At 34.6% G+C, this 22,537-nt stretch overlaps 1 protein-coding gene across 1 annotated transcript in view; it reads right to left on the bottom strand.

The window, feature by feature from the left end:
• The window catches only part of KLHL1 (kelch like family member 1), a 323,361-nt gene that overhangs the window by 209,190 nt on the left and 91,634 nt on the right, over nucleotides 1-22,537 (bottom strand). The window contains exon 2 of the mRNA XM_084768289.1: nucleotides 1,974-2,156. Within this exon, the coding sequence (XP_084624415.1) occupies nucleotides 1,974-2,156 (183 nt within the window). The remainder of the gene's footprint in view (nucleotides 1-1,973; nucleotides 2,157-22,537) is intronic.

Below are 22,537 nucleotides of genomic sequence, written 5' to 3'. Positions count from 1 at the left end.
TATTTGATTGATTGAATCTGCAAATGTATATATTCCAGATGTCTTGGTAATTGAATTCAGCTATAGAATAAGTTTCCCATTTAAATAAAAATAATTTTATCATATAAAATGAAAATATTTAGAAAACTTAACTATCACATCGTCATCATAAATGCACTGTATTTTTAAATGTAAACTTACTGCAAAAATATTGAGTTATGTCATTGCATTTTTAGTTCAAAGAAGTCAAATTATTAGTGTTAACTTTGCAAATATTAATGATAATATGCTCTTTTAGATATGCTTGACTGTAGGATTAACTTGTGCCGTAAACTGTTGTCTCATAAATGAAAATGTAAAATATCAATTAAATTTCATAACTTAAGTCCACTATTTTTCTCTAGCATAACTACAATTTTGTAAACCATTGATAGAATATAATATATAATTTCAAATATTAATCTTCATATTGCCCAGTCTTATTTGTAATGATGCAATATCCTAGCTAGTAAATTTTAAGATATTAGAACTTTTGCAGGGCCCCACATGCACAGTAAATTATATATGTGGAAGTAACTTAAGACTTAAAACAGATATCTCCCTGTGCATTCAAACTGTTTGTTTAATGTGCCTTTAAGAACACAATGGAATGACCAACATTACTTGTCTTGGATTTCTATGTAGTCAGCTTTTTCAACATTAGCTAATGCATAGTTGTAATTCTACTTTATGTTCTCTTCCATGACTATAACCCAGATAATGTATGTGTATCATTTGCTGAACACAGCAAATACAGATGTTGAAAGCAACTTTGTAAAATCCACCCTAAAATTGATACAGCATTTATGAATACCAGTTGATAAACAATGATACTTGTTATCTGAGTCAGTTGGGTCAGTTTGAGCCAGTGACTTAATAAGACAGCCCATTCCTTCCCTATGTGGTATTTTCTATGCTGGTCAATATAAAAAGAGTGAAAACTGCAAAGTAGAGGAATCCAGAGGGTCCTAGAAACCTACAGGAAGAACATTATGATAGGCAAATTTGGGCCCAGGGGTCCCACTCAAACTATGGCACCAGCCAAAGACAATACATCCAAGTAAACTTCAAACCCCTACCCAGATCTAGCCAATGGACAGGACATTCTCCACAGTTGAGTGGAGAGTGGGGTCTGACTTTCATCTGAACTCTGGTGCCCCATATTTGACCATGTCCCCTGGAAGGGTAGGCCTGGTGGCACTTAGAGGAAGGATAGTAGGTTACCAAGAAGAGACTTGATACTCTATGAGCATATACAGGGAGAGGAAGTCCCCATCAGTCACAGACATAGGGGAATGGAGTAAGGGGAAAATGGGCGGGAGGGAAGAATGGGAGGATACAGGGATGGAATAACCATTGAGATGTAATATGAATAAATTAATTAAAAATAAATAAAAGAAAAAAAGAGTGAAAACCTTTGTGAGGAGTGATACACAGTAACTTAGTAGACACACACAGGGCAGATAGACATAGGGACAGAAAGAGTCACAAGACAATCTTGTCAGTCAGGTCCAGATTCATACTAATGTAAGAGATAAGGAATGAAAGACACTGTAAGTATAAAGTAGAACATTGGAATATGGATTGGTTCTTGGTTATATTACCAAAGTGGAAGTGCTTGAACTTATTCTCTCAATGTGACATCATTTAATTATTGGTAACTCAGAGTTAACTCACTAAGGCATATAACATACACAGTAATAAAATAAATTGTAAAAATAATTATTTTTAAGGCTTTATATTTTCATTAACTATTACTAGTTAAATAATTAAAATGATACTGTAAGCTTCACCCGAGTATATGGTAACAGTGCAAGGACAACCCAAGTTCTCTCAGAAATTCTAGCTTTGTTTTTTGTGGTTTTTTTCTATTATAGTAGCAAATTTCCATTTGAAAACCAGTCTACTATTGTTATTAATATGGATGCACAATTCCATAATTGACACTTTCTTACCTATGTGCAGGTATCTTTCGATTCCCAACAATCAGGATGACATCACAGAGTTGTTGTTGCTTTAAATAATTCTCCATTTTTCTAAATGATTGCTCAGCATGGTGAACAGCTTGATAGAATTCTTCAGAGCTACTGGAATCCAAATCACTTTGAGGTGTCAGTGAATGGCTGGTTGCTGTCAACCTGTAAACCACACACAAGCAGAAAGATGACACAGATAAGGCATTGGTAATGGTCCAGAAAGTTATATATAGTTTTACACTTTAGGGTTCTTTATTTACAAACATTATAATGGAGAGTAAATGAAAAAATTTAAACAAAATATTTGTTTGCATAAGACAGAATATAATTCAAAAAAAACTTTTCTTTCCTTTAAAGGTGATGTAAGAGAGATTTCTGTATCAGAATATCAAGTTAGTAAATGCAAAAAAGTCTTAGAAATAATATAATCATTACATAGTTATTTTTAAATTTATTGATGTTGAATATTAAAATACATTTATTCTTTGTGTATGTACGATAGAGAATACTAAACCTCTAAAAAATGAGAACTCCATTGAAGTTATTGGGCAACAATGGTAAACTTCAAAGATATTACATTAATTGAAATATCAAAGCCTACAAAGGTACCTGTAGTAAACTGTTGTTAATAAGAGGACTCTAATTTTTTTAAAAAAATGTCATACAATGAGGAAGTAAAATTGTAGGGATCAGAATCTAGAGACACGAAGGGTTAAAAGTGGTCTGGAAATATCTGCCAGTCTATATTTTTAAAAACACAGTAAGATAGAGGACTGAAGTTGTGTGTATCTTTTACACATCGAATGGATGTTGTCAATATATCAAATTAACATATTTTGAATAATCTATCTTAAAGAAATGATAAATGGTTGACATAGTGAATATGCCTATTGTCCCTGTTTTAACAACACATACATTTTGAGTACTAAAACGTCAAGTTATGCCTCATAAACTTGTACAATACTGTTTCAATTAAATTATCTTAACTTAATTATTGTATTTTAAATTCTATAGTCAATACGTATAAAACTAAGTTTAGTAATAAATTCAATGCAAAACTTCCAGCAAGTAAAATTTAGAGTTGATAGAAAGAGAGATTAGATGGTTACATTTTTTTTTTTTGGTATTTCTTTTTTTTTTAATTTTTTAATTAATTTATTCTTGTTACATCTCAATGGTTATCCCATCCCTTATATCCTCCCATTCTTCCCTCACTCCTCTTTTCCCCTTACTCCCCTCCCCTCTGACTGTTCCTGAGGGGGATTACCTCCCCCTGTAGATGCTCATAGGGTATCAAGTCTCTTCTTGGTAACCTGCTGTCCTTCCTCTGAGTGTCACCAGGTCTCCCCCTCCAGGGGACATGGTCAAAGGTGAGGCACCAGAGTATGTGAGAAAGTCATACCCCACTCTCCACTCAACTGTGGAGAATGTTCTGTCCATTGGCTAGATCTAGGTAGGGATTTAAACTTAACCACCTGTATTTTCCTTGGCTGGTGACTTAGTTTGAGCGGGACTCCTGGGCCAAAATCTGCCTATCATAATGTTCTACTTTTAGGTTTCTAGAACCCTCTGGATCCTTCTACTTTGCTATTCTCCCATGCTTCTCTCATCCAGAGTCTCAATGGGATGTCCTCCCTTGTCCCAGTTTCCTGGTAAGTGAAGGCTTCCATGAGACATGCCCCTTGGGCTAGTATGCAGATATAAGTGAGTATATACCATTTGAGTCTTTCTGCTTCTGGCTTAACTCACTTATTATGATCATTTCTAGCTCAATCCATTTCGGGAATTCCTTGTTTTTAATAGCTGAATAGTATTCCATAGTGTATGTGTACCACAGTTTCTTTATTCATTCTTCTACTGAGGGACACTTAGGCTGTTTCCATGATGTGGCTATTATGAATAAGGCTGCTATGAACATGGTTGAACAAATTTTCTTGTTGTGTGCTGGAGCATCTTCTGGGTATATTCCAAGGAGTGGAATAGCTGGGTCTTGAGGAAACCCTACTCCCAGTTTTCTGAGATAGTACCAGATAGATTTCCAAAGTGGCTGTACTAGTTGGCCAAAATTCTTAGGAATGTTACAAGGGATTGGGTGTCGACCATCAACCTCAGTTGGCTAGCAAACTATTGAGCAAAATATAAGCAATGGAAATAAAAATATATTCATCAAAAGTTCATAAAATACATCCAATTTTTAGTTAATTGGTGAACATATTTTAATTATGGAAAGCCATCTGGTACTTTATAAGAAAATATGATGATAATTTAATCTTTTCCCAATTGAGATTAAGGGATATATAGTTTTCTTGCCCATGCGACTTGATTGGAGGTCTTTTAGGGAAAACTGTGAAACAAAGTAAAGTTATCATTGTTAGGTGAAGTGATTAATTCATATCCACTAGAGAAGATACTTATGTGTTCCTAGATCATCTAATAGAATCCACAGAACATCTAACATATATGAAGCTATAAAAATTTGGGTCATCATGTTCAGCATTATTCATCTACACAATGTGATTATTTGCAAAATTTTCATGCCTCCCTTTAAATAATATTTAATAGCAGGATAATAGTATTTGATCATAGGAAACAAAGAAAACCGAGTCAGGAATACAAGTTGCCAAATACAGGACAAATTTCTCCAAAGAAATCCAGATATTTATAGTATTGTGTTTATAATTCATGACTCATGTCTAATGTTGTAAATATTAAAGATGATCCTGCAAATGACATCAGCTTTATTTGAAGCAGAATTAGTATAATGTTCCCATCCAGATTCTTTTATTATCACTGATGTACATATTTAATAAAATGCTTACTGTAAAAGTTTTATGCTTACTAAAGATTTCACACTTTTGCAAATGTTATAAAGGAACAACTTAATACATTTTATCAAGCCATCCAATTTTCCGTGACTGTACTATTTCTAATACGAGTTTTAATATTAGTAAGATTATAGAATCATTTAAAATAAAGACTGATACAGGGGCAAGGGTTGCACATTTTAGAAAAACCTGTACAAAATCAAGCTAGCTATATCTTGGCATGGATAAATTTGCTTTGCTCCAGTTCCCACTCCACACTGACGAACTATGAGCAGTAGACTTCATGGAGCAAAAATCATGCTTTTTCTTTTTAAGGGTGTAGCCACTGGAATACGCTGCTATAGGTAGTCACACACCAAGACACATAAGAACAGAAAAAAGGTGACTTTGTGTGATAATTAAATAGAACATAAATGAAAGTAAGGTTTAGGTTGTGTACTGTAGGCGAAGTTGGGAAAACGGGAGGCATATATGATCACCTTTCATTTTATACATATATGTAATTCACCAAGTAAAAAAAATAAAGACAATAAAAGATAATAAAATGGAAGCAAAAACTTACTGCCAAGACACCTTTTCCTGTGTTCATTGTTTCCCAGACCCTTATTTTTCTAATATTTTCCATGTTTTGATTTTCTTAATACATGTGGAAATAAGTCAGTTTCTTAAAAGTTTTTATATCTGTCAGATAAATGGTTAGATTTGTTCAACATGATTTTCTCTTGTACAAGGCTCATAAATAATTTCCTAATCACAGACTTGGGTAGGATTAATGTACTTCAACCTTTGATGTAGGATGAGATTTGAAAATGAATTCCCACACTTGAAAACCTGCTGTTTACAAGATGAGCTTCATTGCTTTGCTCCTCTGCCATAAAATATCAAAGTTAACTAATTTGATAAATAATTCCTTTAGGTTCTAGAAAACATGTATCTTCATACATGTTTCATCTGAGCGTTAAATAAAAAAAGGTTACTTTGGTGATTTTTATATTATATTCTAACATTTCATGTCTAAATATTTTTTTAATTTCCCAAGACAGGGTTTCTCTGTGTCAGGCTGGCTGTCCTGGACTCACTTTGTAGACCAGGCTGGCCTTGAATTTAGAAAGATCTGTCTAGCTGTGCTTTCCAAGTGCTGGGATTAAATGAATGTTCCGCCATGCTCGACTTTCATATATAAATCTAAAGACCTATTAGTCAAACAACAAAAGAGTTTTTAATAGAATGATTAAATAATTAAAAATTTTAAAGTATTTTATTTTTGTACATATGCATTTATATTATTACACATATATACAATAGATTACCTATGGCAAGAAGAACCGTGACACAATCAGGAATTATATAAATGTTACATTCTTAGTGTTTCAACTATTTGTAATTGACAGCCTTGAAGAAGACATCTTTCCTATCTTAGTGCATCTAAATTTATGAACGTAAATCAATCTCCATTATATACTGTCATTATCAACTTAGATCACCTATCTAGACCTAAAGACATCCTAACCACTAAACAACTAAGATTCATTCTTTATTGTAACTAAGAAACAATGTTTGAAAATATAATAAATGCAGCTTGTCAAAATTAGATTACAAAATCATATCAAATTTAACACATGATAAAATAATTATCAGCCTGACATATCTAAAAATTAAACTGGTTCTTAACCACATGAACTATTCAAGCTATAAATATATCCTTTTAATATTTTCACAATTTGTCCTGAAAGAGCTATTTCATTTATTAACATTCACTAACTGTTGAGCCTCCAAACAAATATAAAACCACTGAGAGTTGAGTAACCTAACCACATACCTTTAAAAACTGTTTTTGATAATTTAACTCATGAGTACAGTTTTGCTTAAAATTATTTTTGTTTGTTTTAATTTTTGTTATATTAATGACTTAATTTATTTACTTTATAACCTGATTGCAGCTTCCCCTCTTACCCTCATCTTAATTCCTCCCTCTCCCCTCCCCTCTTACTCCATCCAGCCCTAGTCACGGGGCGGACTCCCATAGGAGTCACATGGAAGTGGACATAACAAGTAATGCTTGTTATGTCACAGTAATGCTAAGCATATTTTCCCTTTGAGGCTAGACAAGAGAGGCCAGTCATTGTAAAAGGGATCCAAAATCAGAGACAGCCCCTTCTCAGGCTGTTAGGAATCCTACATGAAGAACAAACTAAAAACTGTGTAGGCAGAGGGCCAAGGTCCATTGCATGCATGCTTTTTGGTTTGAGGTTGAGTCTCTGTGAACCCCTGCGGAGCCCAGGTTTGTATTTTGTGTGTTTGTGTGCCTTTTGTGTGTGTGTGTGTGTGTGTGTGTGTGTGTGTGTGTGTGTGTGTGTGTGTGTCCTAGACCCCTCTGGCTCCTTCATTATTTCCTCTCCATCTTCACCAGAATTCCTCACGCTTCATATATTGTTTCCCTGTGGGTTTCTGCACCTATTCTGACCAGTCGTTGGAGGAAGCCTGTCTGATGACAGTTACATTAGGCTCCTGTCTGCAAGTATAAAACAATATCATTAATGTTGTCATGAATGGGCTGCCTTTCATGGCCTGGGTCTCAAACTGTGTCAGTCATTAGCTGGCCATTTTCTCAATTTCTGCTCCCTTTGTAGCCCTGCACATCTTGAAGACAGAGCAAATTGTGAGCCAAAGGTTTTATGGTTAGGTTGATATCCTAATCCCTCTAAGATAAATCTTGCCTGGTTGGAGGAGATGCCTATTTCAGGCCCATATAACTCTTAGCTAAGTTCACCTTCATAGATTCCTGAGATTTTCCATGACTCTAAGACTCAGATATGTTCCTTCAATACAAATTGTCCCTCCCAGTACTCTTGCCCTCTATCCTCTGTTGGCATGCCCCCTCCTGCCCCCATTCCTATACCCTTCCCTGTTCAGTCTCTTCCCTCCACTTAACACAATGTCAATTCTATTTCTTTTCAGTGAGATTCAAATGTCCCTTCTTAGTCATTCCTTGTTACAAATCTTCTTTGGATCTGTGGATTGTAACATGATTTTCCTTTACTTTACTGATCATATCCACTTACAAGTGAGTACATAACATGCTTTTCTTTTGAGATCTGGGTTACCTTACTCATGATGATCTTTCTACTTCCATCTATCGGCCTGCAAATTTCATGATGTCTTTGTCTATTATGTCTGAGTAGTGGTTCATTGTGTAAATGTACCACATTTTCTTTAATCTGTTCTTCAGTTGAAGGACATTTAAGTGCTTTCTGTTTCTGCTACTATGAATAAAACTGTTATGAAAATGGTTGAGCAAGTTATTTGTGGTATGGTGGAACACTCTTTGGATAGATGCCTAGGAGTGGTATAGCTAGTGTTGCGTTAGAACTATTGCCAAATTTTTGAGAAACCAGATTGATTTCCACAATGGTTGTACAACTTTGAACTCCCACTAGCAATGGATGAATGTTCCTCTTTCTCCATATCCTTGCCAGCATGTGCTGTGCTTGAATGTTTGGTCTTAGCCATTCAGATAGGGGTAAGATGCAGTCCCAGAATTTTTTTGATTTGTATGTCCCTAAAGACCAAGGACACTGAGCATTTCTTTAAGTGCTTCTTGATAATTAACTATTCCCCTGTTAAGAATTCTCTGTTTAGATCTATTAAAATGCTTTAGATCTGTTTAAATATATGCCATTTTATTTGGATTGTTTAGTTTATTGTTGTCTAGTGTGTATTGCAAAACAGCCCTCTGTCAGTTGTGATGTTGGTGAAGATCTTTTCTAGTCTGAAGGCTGCTGTTTTGTCCTTCTGACTGTGTCCTTTGCCTTACAGAAGGTTTTTAATTTAATGATGTCCAATTTGTTGATCTTAGAGCCTGAGCTATTGGTGTTCTGTTCAGGAAGTCTTTTCCTGTGCCAATGAGTTCAAGGGTCTTCTCTGCTTTCTATTCTATCAGGTTTAGTGTATCTGGTTTTATGCTGAGCTCTTTGATGAAAATTACTAATCCTTAATCACAAAATATTAAAATTAATTAATAAATGTCTAGCAAAACAATGGAATATGAAAGGCAAAATTAATCACTCACCCAGCACTTTGATATAAAACAGTGAAACATAATTATTGAATAATGATGAAATGTGAGGAAGTATTAAAATTAAATGCTTAACCATGCTAAGCATACTTATTTTAAAATATCTTATTAACCCCCAAGAGTGAATTCAGAATCTTGGAAATATTATAATGGATGAACTTTAAGCACCAGGTGTTGATACTTAGACAAGAGAGAAATCAATATAATTAAGTGTGCTTCTGGGTACAATTTTGTTTTATAAGATAATGGGAATTTAAGAAAGCGTTTTTATCAGAAGTGTTAAGATACAAATATACAAATAGGTAAGATATGAATACTTAAAAAGATATTTGTGAGTTAAGGGAAAGGTTATATATTTTGGTTGTTTTAGTATATCCTGCAGTCTAATTTGTATGTCTATAAAATAAACAAGTATTTCTTTCACCCTATAGTGCTTGAGAAATAAACAAGGTATATATCCTACAGTATTTGTAGTATATATATTTGGTTTATTTCCAAAAATAATAGTCTGTGAAAGTTATTTTTAATGAATTAAATATGTATCAAAACAGTATAGCATTGTAATAACTATTCCTGATTTCACCTTGACTACATCTGGAATTAATTGAAACCCAAGGAGGTGTAATATATATATATATATATATATATATATATATATATATATATATGAAAATGTAAATTTAATGCAAATATTTTGTGATGTGAAGATCAACCTTTAATATGAGCCATGACATGGTACCAGGCTATATGAATGATATTCCCAGGAAATATTATTCTCTCTTTCTGCCTAATTGCTCTGTTTCTGGCTAGCAAGTTCATGATATTACTGGCATTAAATTCTACTTTGGAATTCTAATATATACTGAGATGAGCAGATTTACTCCTGCCTTGTGGATTAAATCATTGAACCTTCCAATGGTAGACAGCCATGGTTGAACTAGCTAGTCTACAGCATATAAGCCATTATAATAAATTTGCTTGATAATTACATAGATGATAGACAGACAGATATTATATATATATGATAAATATATTCATTCTATATTCTCTCCTCCTCTAGAGAGTCCTGAACAACACAAAGTCTATTATTCATTACTGAGAAAAGTTCACCAGCTTGTAAAACAGCAGTTTTGAAAACTGCTTCCTGTAACCTTGTGGAGTAATCCCAGAATTTATGATAAACACAGATTAAGATGAAGAGTCTGTGACTACTCTCATAACATATATATATAACACATATATAACATATAACACACACACACACACACACACATATATATATATATATATATATTAGTGCCTGTCCATGAAGGTCTAAAAAGTGAGACTTAATATGAGACAACAGAAAGGACTTGAAAAAGAAGAAAATAGTGAGATATTGAAAGAATGAAGTGAAGGGAGAAAGGAAAGAAGATGGTTAAAAAGGATGAAAGAAGAGAAAAGCCAAAAAAAAAAAAAAAAAAAAAAAAAAAAAAAGGAGGATCCAAGATGGTGCCAAGCAGCGTGGACCATGTACAGAAGCTCCAGTGAATGGTTCAGGGAATTGCATGGAATTCTGAACCAGGAACACCAAGGTCCCCACTCCACCCCAGTGGGAGTACTCTACAGTTCAAAAGGACAAACTACAAAAAAAAAAAAAAAAACCCAAAAAACAAAAAACAAACAAACAAACAAAAAACCTTTGCACATGGGCGGAGTGTGGATTTTCTCGGACCAGAGCAACAGCGGCTGCTGCTGAGGTTTGCAGGTGGGAAGCCTCCAGAAGAGGCCATTGGTGTGGTGACCAGTGGGAATTGCTGCAGGAGAGGGAGCACAGTGCAAGATTTGGGTCCCATGACCCTAGCTGTACTCAGCATGTGGCTCATGCCCTGACCGTAGCAGAGCTCGGTGCACAGTTCGGCCCCTCACACCCTAGCAGAGCTCAGCATGCAACTCGGGTCCTGAAACTCTAGCTGAGCTCTGCATGTGGTTTGGGCCCAGAGAACCTAGCTGGACTTGGGGGGCAGTTTGAGCCCAGAGACTATTGCTGAGTTTGGCGCGCAGTGCTAGCCCTGAGACTCTGACTGGACTTGGTGCTCAGATTGGGTTCACAATCCCTGGCTGAATTTAGCATACAGTTGGGTCAAGAGTTTATGGCTGAATTCAGCGGTCGGTTTGGTTCAAAGTCCCTGGCTGAGCTTGGCATGCAGGTCAGCCCTCGAGATTAGCTGAGCTCTGCATGCGGTTTGGGCACAAAGTCCCTAGCTGAGTTTGGTGCGCGGTCCTGGCCCTGAGACTCTGGCTGGACTCCCTGCATGGTTTGGGCTCTGAGTCCCTGGCTGAACTTGGTGGGCAGTTTGAGCCCAGAGTCTAGCTGAACTTGGCACGCTGTCCTGGCCCTGAGACTCTGGCTGGACTCAGTGTGTGGTCCAGCCCCTGAGACACTAGCTGAACTCAGAGAGTTCAGTGTGCTGTTTGGGCCTGTGACCCTGGTTGGATTAAGCACTAACTGGACTAAGTGCATGGATTAGGTCAGAGACCTGTTTGGGTCCATAGATCCGACTGGGTCTAGAGACGTGAACTGGACTCAGTGTATGTACAGTTTGTGCCCCGTGACACTAACCTGGACTCTGTGAGCGGTTTGGGTCCCAAAACACTACCAGGAACCAGAGACCAGCAGAGCATCAAAGCTCCGGGACTAAGGGAATTTCGGGGAGACAGGGAGTAGAGTGGCCATCAGATCCCCTATGCCTGACCTGCCTTAGTCTCTGGAGAGGTGCAGTGCTATAAGGGGACCCAGAAAGCCGTGGACACTTTGGCCTGACCCAAAGCACATTCAGAGACCCAGGACAACTACAGGATCCACAGTACAGGGGAGCTAGGTTCACTGGCTGTGAGAGACGCAAATAACAAGGCTAGCCTCCTGCCATCCAGACCAGTGAAGCATCAGAGCTTCTGGCCTGGGGAAATCATGAGAAAATGGTGAATCTACCCTTAGACTCCCTCCACCTAACTCTGGAAGCTACCTGCCAAAAACAGAGATGGCAAGATGAGTAAAGGACAGCGAAAAGTCATACACAAAGAGACTCAAAACCATATGGCATCTCCAGTTACCAGCTATCCCAAAGAAAACAATCCAGAGAATTCAAACCAAATGGAAATACAAGAAAATGACTTCAAATCTTTAGCTTTATGTAACACTGGAAACAAGCTCTATGTCCCTCAACTAAAGAACAGTTTTACAAAGTGGCACATTTACACAATGAAATACTAAGCAGCTATTTAGAGCAAAGACATCTTGCAATTTGCAGACAACTGTGTGGAACTAGAAAATATATACATAAATATCATAATAATACTCCAAAATCATAATACAAACTATCCTAGCATAGACTCAGAGGACCTAGCACAGATCATTGTAAGCTACATGATTCGTTCTTTAGCCTAGTGAGATGTATCTAGCATCTTTAAAAAAATCAGTGTAGCATGCATTTCTACATAAGAATTCTTTCTTTGACCCTTCTCCACCCTTTTTCTTCTACCCGTCCAAATCCCTACCACTAGACATGAGAGAGAAAAGATAGAGGAGAAAGAAAGAGATCACATAATTAAGTCAGAGGTCTAAAGGGTTGCAGCAGCATCATTAGCCTACTTCCTGCTGGTTGGGTCATTTAAAATGTGGGATTCAGATGTTTCCTCAAGATAAAAATTGAATATTTTGCAATCACAATGAAATAAAGAGAAAAGCACAGTATGAAATTGTCATATACAAAGGAGTGTGAGAGAAAGTCAAGGAGTAAAGAGTGTGGTGTGTAAACATGACAGGCTGAGTTCAGAGGTTCATCACTCCCACAAAATGCCATGCGCAGTAACGGATGGCAGGAATCCCATAGCGAAGGAGAAAGAGAGAGAAGGCTACCTGAAATTTGCTAGCCAGATAATCTGCTTGAAGAAATACTCTTTCTCTTCAATTAGGGATCCTGCCCCAAAATATAAAGAAATAGTGAAAGAGAAAGACAACTGATATTGACCTTGGACTAAGAACAGACACTAAAAGAAAAACAGCCATACAGACTGACAGACAGACAGAAACACCCACACACAGACACACACATACACACAGACACACACACACACACAGACACACACACACACAAATACACACACACATACACAAATGATCATAACAAGTAACTATAGAAAATGCAATTATTGTAAATTGTAATGGAGAACTGTGTATAAATTTCAAAACTGCTTTTATAATTATTTGTCTATACTCTAATTTTTTAATGAGATATAGTCACTTATTTAGTATAAAACCTGTGAGATCAGATACATAATTCTCTCACACCATCAAATAAATGTAGTATGGATGAAAAAATATGTATATGAAGTATGTATTAGTCAGAAGAGTTCAGGTTTATTTACTCTATGCTATTCTAAATTGCTTTCATACATTTTCCCTTTGGAAATAGAACTGACATCTTTTAAACTAATAACATTTTGTCAAAAGTACATGATTGACATAGTTAGAAAAAGTTAGTATGAAATTAAACAAAGTTAAAATGACCTAAAATAAATGTTTAAATGTAGGGCATCTTTCATAAGGCTCATTAAAAATGTTTCAAGTAGCAGGATTCTTTAGAGCCACGTATTATAGTAGACATTTACATTGAAGTTTTGTTTAGTCAGAGATTGTGACTTTATCATTTATAAAATTGTACATGGCAGCTGAAACAATGACGTCCTACCTCCACTAATCTCAGGAAGAACAAATAGCCTGGTGCCTGAATGCTTTCTCCATGAAAATAGAGCATCACCAGCATCCTAGACCTAACCGATGATATGTTCCCACCCTGGAGTCCTTTCTCACTGCCCCAAGGTTGTTAAATATCCCTTATCGAGTCCTAAAAATCGGGCACAAACTGTTTCACTGATGATTGTCTGAGGGTTGCTGCTTTTGAGCTATAAACACTGTAACACTTGGGAAGTTGCTTTGGAGAAAGAAGGCTTTCTCTCTCTCATTTCTTGACCTGGATCCACAGACCAACCCACCACGCTAGGCTTTGTTTTCCCCTCTGATGCCTGGAAGTTCAGGTGCCTGGGTCCAAGTGCAGGAAGCATGCCAGGCTACTATATCCAATAAGAGCTGTAACACTCAGTATTTTGGAGAAGGACTTCTGTCCAGGCTGTTGCCCTTCAGATAGGGACCCTGCAGACCCCAGCCATTCCAGGCACCGACTCATCCATTTCAGTCCCGCAGTGGAAGAGTGAAAAAAGAGAATGAGGAGAAACATCGGTGAGATTCCTCAGAAAGATGAGAATTGATTTACCTCAAAATCCAGGTATACAACTTTTGGGAATATGCCTAAAGGATATTCCTGCCATAAGGAAACTTGCACAGTCATGTTCTTTACTGGTGTTTTCATAAAAGCCTGGATTTGGAAATAAACTTGATGTCTCTCAACAGAAGAATGTATAAAGAATTTGTGGTATATAAAAAAATGGACTATTACTCAGCTTTAAAAAAATGACTTCATGAAATTTGCTTGTTAAAGGATGGAGCTTGAAATTATATTGTCCTGAGTGAGGTAACTCAGAACCAGAAGGATAAATGTGGTAAATATTCATTTACATACATTAGTGATAAATATAAATAGGTAAATATAAAGTTATATATATTAATTAGCTGGTAAGTGAATGATAATTATGCTATAATCCATAGACCTGGAGAGAACAGGACTAGGGAGAACTCATGTATCTTCATGGGAGGAGGAAATAAGGCAGGTGAATGGGGACAGGGTGACAGCAATATCAGGATCATACAGGGAGTGGAGGAGAGACAGTATAAAGAGAAGGAACACACAGAAGGAGGGCTATTATTTGAGAGGTATTTGTGGAGTGGTAATGAAAACCACTGCAATGGCAGCTTCCTAAATATATATGAAGATAATCCCAATAATGTCTTCAAATAATGAAGGAAACTGAGTTTCAAATGGCAATCTTGTATCACCCAGTGAAGTTTCCAGTACCAAGCTGTTGCAAAGTTATAGGTTTCTCACCACAACTGATAACCAGGCCACACTGTTGAAGACTTACCCACACAACTCACTGAACATGGAGAGGTCAAGCTGGTGACTACATATTTTTTTACCCTGATAATCTAGGATCTTTGGTATAGTAAGGCAATCTGCAGACTACCAAAAGAGAAATGTAACCACTAATGCAGCCACAAACCTTTGGATCTAAAATATGTCCTGTGTCCAAAATATGGTAGGGGGATTGTGCTACAAAACTTAATTAATAACCAACCAAAGACTTTATTTGACTTAAGACCCTCTCCATCAGATGGAATCCATACCTGACACTGCTTGGTGACCATAAATCAAAATTTAGATATCCCAGAGACCGAGGTTAACTCAAGCACTACTATCCTTTAAAAATATAACAATAAAATAACACTGAATGATATTCTGCTATACTTATAGATCAGTGCCTTATTCAGCCATCATCAGAGAGGCTTCCCCCTATAGGAGATGGGAAGAGATATAGGCACCACAGCCAGACATTATGGAGAGAGAGGGAGAGAGAGAGAGAGAGAGAGAGACAGAGAGAGAAACCTTGTTACACACAACTCCCAAATTCCAAGTCTCAGAGCCAACATTTTATATTTTTTTTATCGTCACAAGATATTATGTACCATTCATGAATGAAACAGTCACTATTCTTTTAAGTACTTGTTTATATCTTGCATATATCAAACAAAATAGCCATGTGCAAAATGAATTTCACATATATTGTAACTTATAGTCTATCTTACAGAATGTGTTCAATATGCACTAATTTTACATTTTAAATGAGGAATTTTATAGGATTCAGTACTCTATAATTAATTGAAACTAGAAAGAAAAATGAAAATAGCAAAGGTATCATCAATTTCAAGATATATTTACAAAATATGACTAAGTAATTACAAACAGGCCCAAAAAGGAACATGGAAGGCTATCACTACATATATATGTTTGTACACATATACATTGTATATGCACATGTATGAATATATACATATATGTCATATGTAAAACTTAACAAACATATATATCATCCATCCCTTCTCCATTAATATTTTATGTGAAACTATCCCTTTTTTATATTCAAAGACACAGAGGGACAATTAGACAATGTAACTTATAACTGTTAATTAAGGCATCAGGAACCATGGGATATAATTTAAAATTTTTGGCTACACAGATGCTCAAGGAAACGAGACAGAAATGAGCTAAGAGGGGATGAGCGTTAAGAGAAATAGAATACTGCAAAGACTGACTGTGAAAGAAGTGTCGAATCATAGCAGTGGGAGGGTAAACCATGTGGAGCATTAGTATACTCCCCATTAAAGGGAAATCGATGCTAACATGAGTCTTTGGTTCTGACTTTTTGGTTTTGATATACACATGCATAAGGAACAGTAGAGATAATTTAATCAGGAAACTTGTTCATCTCATAGCCATGGCTATTTCTTCCTTGCCATATAATTCTAATGAAACCAAGAACTTTTTTTGAGCATCTGCACAGATTAAATTAGTGGGAATGAAATAAGTATAAATATGGATTCTCTATCCATCCAATAGAAGACAGTCATGGACATTTAGGGAGGATAGTAAGGCAAAGAAAGTGTCATTTATAAAGATATCTTTGTAAAATAATGAGCATAAGCATATTCCTATATCCAGAGAACTGTTATAAGCATGAACAGGTTAAAGGATATGGGATGGGATTACTGCCCTCTGATTGCTTTTGGAACAAATGTTTCCCATCCTTCAGAGTTGATACAATAGCCATTTGAGGAACACTCACTACCCAGCATTGAATGAGTAACTGATACATAAACTTAACATATGGGTCAATTTTTCTCAGTTCCTATTTAAGATCTAACACAGTATGAGCTTATAATACTGAAAAATGTACTTCCTTCATTCAAACGTTATTAGTCTCTTCCTACGAATCAAAAGTATATTGATTAACTCATTTATTAATGGATGTGACTGAATTATCTTATAATAACAGCAGAGTGCTGACAGACATGTCATTCAAGAGAAGGGAATCTAAGAAATAAAAAAATAAATATCATAAATAGAGATATAAAAATCATAAATACTTACTAAAGACATAGAGTAAGGCATAAAATAAAAAAAAATGTAGGAATATCATACAAAAAAACACCAGAAAGCTAACATCACAGGATTCCATGTATCACTGAAAAATGTCAGCTCAATAATGAATGGGTTTGCTTGCTTAAAATGAGGCTATAGTTTTAGTTTGCTCTCACCCAGCAAATATATTTTTAACTTATACAAGGTGTTTTCTAACATAACATCATATACAATACATGTGATTTAACTGAAGATGAAGAATTCATCAGGACAATTAATAACTTAAATCAGCTTTTGAAAATTAAAAATGTCAAGAATACTCTTATATGAAGAAAAAGTTCAGGAATCTTAAGGGGGAAACATAAAATAAAATTTTAATTAAAATATCAGAAAATGTCTTAGGAACTAGATTTGTTTTCATAGCTGTAATAGTTTTAGTTTGTGCACATAAATATTAACTTAAGCATTACATATAATTACTGTCAAATATCCTTGTTTAAACTGTATTCTATGTCAGGAGAGTGCAAGGAATAATAATTTTATAGGAGTATCCACCATAGCTAATAAAATGGTATGATTTACAATCATGGGTAATAATTCATCAACTATGCATTTTTAGTTTTGAGATTTGTCAGCTCATATTGGTACCTAAGAATTCCCAAGTCCAGTGATTATAGGCACATGTTAACAGGCTGTACCAGTTTTGTTTTATAGGATTTTTCAGACTTGAAATAAGCATCTTTCCTATCTTGTTGGGTATAAATTTCTGAATGAAATTCAATATCTATCATATCTCATATCTATTAACTTAAATCCTTTATCTTGATCTAGAAAGATCTTATCCCCCACCAACTAAACTTGATTGTAAAACTATACTATCCTATCTTCAACCCCTTTCAGAGTCTTGAGGAGAAATAAAACCTAAATGCGTGAGTGAACTGTTTGCGTGTTAGCAACTTCCAAAATGAAAACATTACTGAGACAGTCTATTGCCTGAAGAGTCTCCCAACACTCTCTATAACATTGGAGCCTCCAGCTAAGTTAGAGGAAGTAAATGAAGTAAATGAAGCTCAGGAACAGTTAGCAAGGGAAAGAATAGACAGAAACAATGTAAACATTGCAAGGAATTCTCAAAGCACAACAAATAATTGAAAATGATAGAATGAAACTTTGAAATAATAACTGCTACAATTATATCTCAGTGGTGGAGTGTTCACTCTGTATCTGCAATATGCTGACTTCATTTCCCTATACTGTGCAGAGGTGAATAGCACAGAGAGAAATAAAGTATTGGCATTTAATGAAAACCATTGTGTTGTGATGTTTTAGAAAATTCTGGTTTTACAATATAAAGATCAGTAAATTTTAAGTGCACACACACATGCACACAGAAAAAAATAAGTGCTTTATGAACGAGTTAATATTTTTGTTTTATCTTTGCTTAAGTTATTTTTATTCTAAAATAGATTTATCACAAAACAACTGTAATTATAGAGTAAGATGGATTAAATTGCATCTTTTCTACTAAGATAATCATAGAGTGTAAACTTAGTAAATTGCTGGTGCTTATTATAAAGACAATTTTAACATTTCCTATGGATAAGGCTTGTAACCCCATATAATATCTAATATAACTTTCTTATTGAGTGAAGAAAATGGAAACTAACAAAAGATGAATAACTAAACTTTACTAATTTCTTTAAAATTGTTAAGATTAAAATATTTCATATAGTCATAAGATATAAATAAGTAAATATTAACAATTTATACTTTATTTCTTGTAAATAAGTTATTAAAATAATTCATGTTACCAAGTTAATATCTAAGTTCAGAGTACCTGTCAGTTTCATTTAATACTAATTATCTGGTTTTAAGATGTAAGTTTCAAGAAATTAATCTGATCGAAACTACAAGTTCTGTGCCTTTCATTTTTCATAAATAAAATGGGAATCTCTTTTAGTAACTTAAAGGGTTATAACACTTTTTTCTTTAAATATATTTAATTATTTATATTTGTAAATTTAATGAAAAATTTCTCTATATCAATATATATAGGTACATTTAAAGAAAAATTAAATAGATATGTTATCTTTTTATGCATGGCTAGTTTCACTGTCAGATGCTATGAGCTCTCCTCCTTCCATGTGAGAGTGTTTACTGTCAGATTACATAGGTTATGAATTTTGGAGATGGGGAAATCACAGGATAGGAAGAAATAGCAGAAAAGAGAATGAAAAATGATAAAATTTTATTTTAATTTCCAAAAAAAATATTTTGAAATACATGACATTAATGGGGTTTGGGTAGGTTTTTGTTTGTTTTCTTGGGCTGTAGATGCTTATTAACATTGGGAGTTGGTTATATGCTACTATTGCTCTTATTCAGTGAGAAAACGAGGTTGGACTCAGGGATGTCTCTCTTTTCCTTTATCTTTATCTACATAATATAATATTTAAAGATGTTTTTTTTCCCTATTTTAAAGATTCATTGTCAATAAGACAGGTTAACTCTTGTCAACATCCAGCCTACCTCAAAGAAGATGAGGAGCATCTCCTTCTGGAGATGGCTTCAAATGCAGCAAACCAGCCATTGGGCAAAATGACCTCATTTATGCCTCAGACAGAATTCTGCCTAAAAATGGGCAAGCTTGGATGCAGGCAGAGTCATTGGCCAAACCCTGACAAGACAAATTGTCCTCAATAGTTCCTGCCTCTCAAATATGTCCATCAGATATATTGGGGCAGAAGGCTGAAGATAATGTTCACGCAGCGAACTATCTCTGTCAGTTTTTTCTTTTTTTCATTTTGGAAGCTACTAAGCTGCACTCCCTGTTTTCTCAGGTAATTAATTTTATTCCTTCCCAAGTCTCTAATGAAAGTGAAGACTAGATAGTTGAGTTTTACAATTAAGCTTAGTTGTTTAGGGGGTAAGATGTTTTTAGGTCTTGATAGCTTTTTTCAGTAGATAGGGATGAGATATGATATATATTGATTTACATCCAGAATTTTAGATCACCAAGATAGGAAAGATGTTTTCTTCAAGGCTGCCAAATACAAATAGCCAAAACACCTTGAATGTAACATTAATATAATTCCTAATTGTTTTGTGATTCCTCTTGCAGTATGTAGTCTATTTTATATATGTGTAATAATATGAATGTATATATAAAAATAAACAAAGAGAAAGGTAAAGCAAATAACCTAAACACATATATTTAAAATTTTTAAAAATCTACACTTCTAAGAGTAGGTAAAATAACCAAAAGCAGACTATTTTAATTTTAATCCAGCTGATTGTGGAACATCTTGGAAACGGGGGAAGAAGGAAGACTATGTTGAATTTGAAGTCATGCTGTCCTGCACAGTGCATACCAAAGAACATTGATTGTAGACTAAAACTCAAAATCATGGGGAGTAGAAAGTTTTGTCTAAATTTCTCTGCTCTTCAAATACTAAGATCCAGTCTATCTTCAAAAATATACACATGCACCCCCCACAATTGGTAGTATACATCTATTTAGTTTTATATTTATGTATCCATAAAAGCATAAATACAATGAATACATAGTTTGTCAAAGACTGAATAATCATGAGATAAGAAATATTGCACATTTAAACAATTTAAAAGAAGCACGCAAATGGAAACAGTGGATGAGGTCAGACCTTACTTATAAGTTATTTAAAATGTGTTGATTGACTAGTAACTAGTAAAGAATCCTAACCGTACTGTTATATTTTAAGTATCTCAAATGAGGCTAATATTAGAGTACTCAGAAAATTTAGCTATTCATTGAAATAGAGGAGTGGAAAATCATGCTAAAGTTGACAGGTACTGAACAGTATTTGGAGCTTCAGGAGATCTCCATTATCTACTGGTTGATATTACTGAAGTTGTATATAATATTGTGAGATAATACGGCAGGCTAGATGGCTCAATCTCTTCTACATTACAAACTACTAATTACAGATAATGTCACCAACGTAGTTGATCAAAACAAAGAAGCAAAAAAATATTTTTAAAAATATGGTGAGAATAAGAGCTTAATTTTACTATTGATGAACAATAGGGTTATTATAAAATAGTATGAAATTAATCTGATTACCCTGCATGATGCTTGCCTTAAGAACATTGAAACACATATTTCAAGTTTATATTTTATTATATGCACGATTTTATAATCAACATTTAATTACTGCTACTTTGTTATGTCTTAATTTCTTCTCATTTCGCTAATAACAAACCCTTAAAGTGGCAACATAAGGGAAAATGTATAATTAATTTGCTACAGTGTAGTCCATCATAGCAGGGAAATTGGAACATCAGGAGTTGAATATGTTAAGGCTATATCTAAGTGTAGAACAGAGAAGAGTGAGTACATAAACACATGCTAGTGGTTACCTTGGTTTCTCTCTCTCACATAGTCCTGCCTCCCCTGCCAATGAAATGATGCCACCCACAGTGGGTCAGTTTTCCCACTCTAATCAATGTAATTCCCTACAGACATATCTACAGACCAGCCTAATTTAAACAATTTTGCATTGACTATCTCTTTTCAAGTGATCCCAGACTGTTTCAAAGTAACGATTAAAACTAAATATCATATTTTGCATATTTAAAAAACTAATATACAACAGAAAAGTCCTTCTCTGTATAAGATTATATCTACTTCTCATATTTTCCTTTAAATTTTTCAGATTATATCACCCAATAAATTGTAGCCTTCTAGAAAAGGAAAGGTTTTATATTTAACCTGAGATGTGATTCATTTGTTGTGATTCTGAAAATAAATGTGGTGTAAAAATGTGGTAAATATTAACAGATATTTTTATATTGTTGGTTATTAGTTAGTTTACACCATTATCTTCATTCACTTTCCTGTGAATGTTTTTTTTCCTGTGAAACTTTTAAGTTTAAATGTTCTAATTTGTTACTTTATTACTGTTTCTAAACAATTTACCATATTATATAGTTTATTATCCAATTTTATTACATAATGCATTTTATGCCTAACCATTTAAACTACTGAAGAGTTTGTTAGTTCTTAAGCACACTGTAAGTATAGGAGTATCATTTTTTCATTGTCCATGCTTAGGAAATCAAGCACTAGTATATTAAACATTTACCTGAATGATTAACTGCATGTTCATACACATTTAAATAACCAACCAGCATATACAAAAATTGGTCACTTATTCTAGTGCTTATCCAATCTACAGCTCTCTCATTCATAACTATATAGCTCTCATTTAAGACTCAATGTTTTTTTTCCTCACACCATTCTATTTTTTCTTGCATTTAGATTTTGAAAGTCACAATTGATTATCTATGCATTATACTGACTTGAAAACAACTTCTTTCAACTATGTGAATTGCACTGATTATATATACCAAAAAGAAAGAGAGATTTAATTATTTACCCACATGTATCTGCCATTTTGCTGTTATCAAAATAATTAATTTTCATTGATTTATAAAATTGTTTACCTGAAATAGAAGACAAACTCAAAAGTG

This window comes from Acomys minous (genome assembly GCF_964271855.1).
Source record: "Acomys minous genome assembly, chromosome: 18".
Classification (NCBI taxonomy): Eukaryota; Metazoa; Chordata; class Mammalia; order Rodentia; family Muridae; genus Acomys; species Acomys minous.
This window is presented reverse-complemented; position numbering and strand designations above follow the sequence as displayed.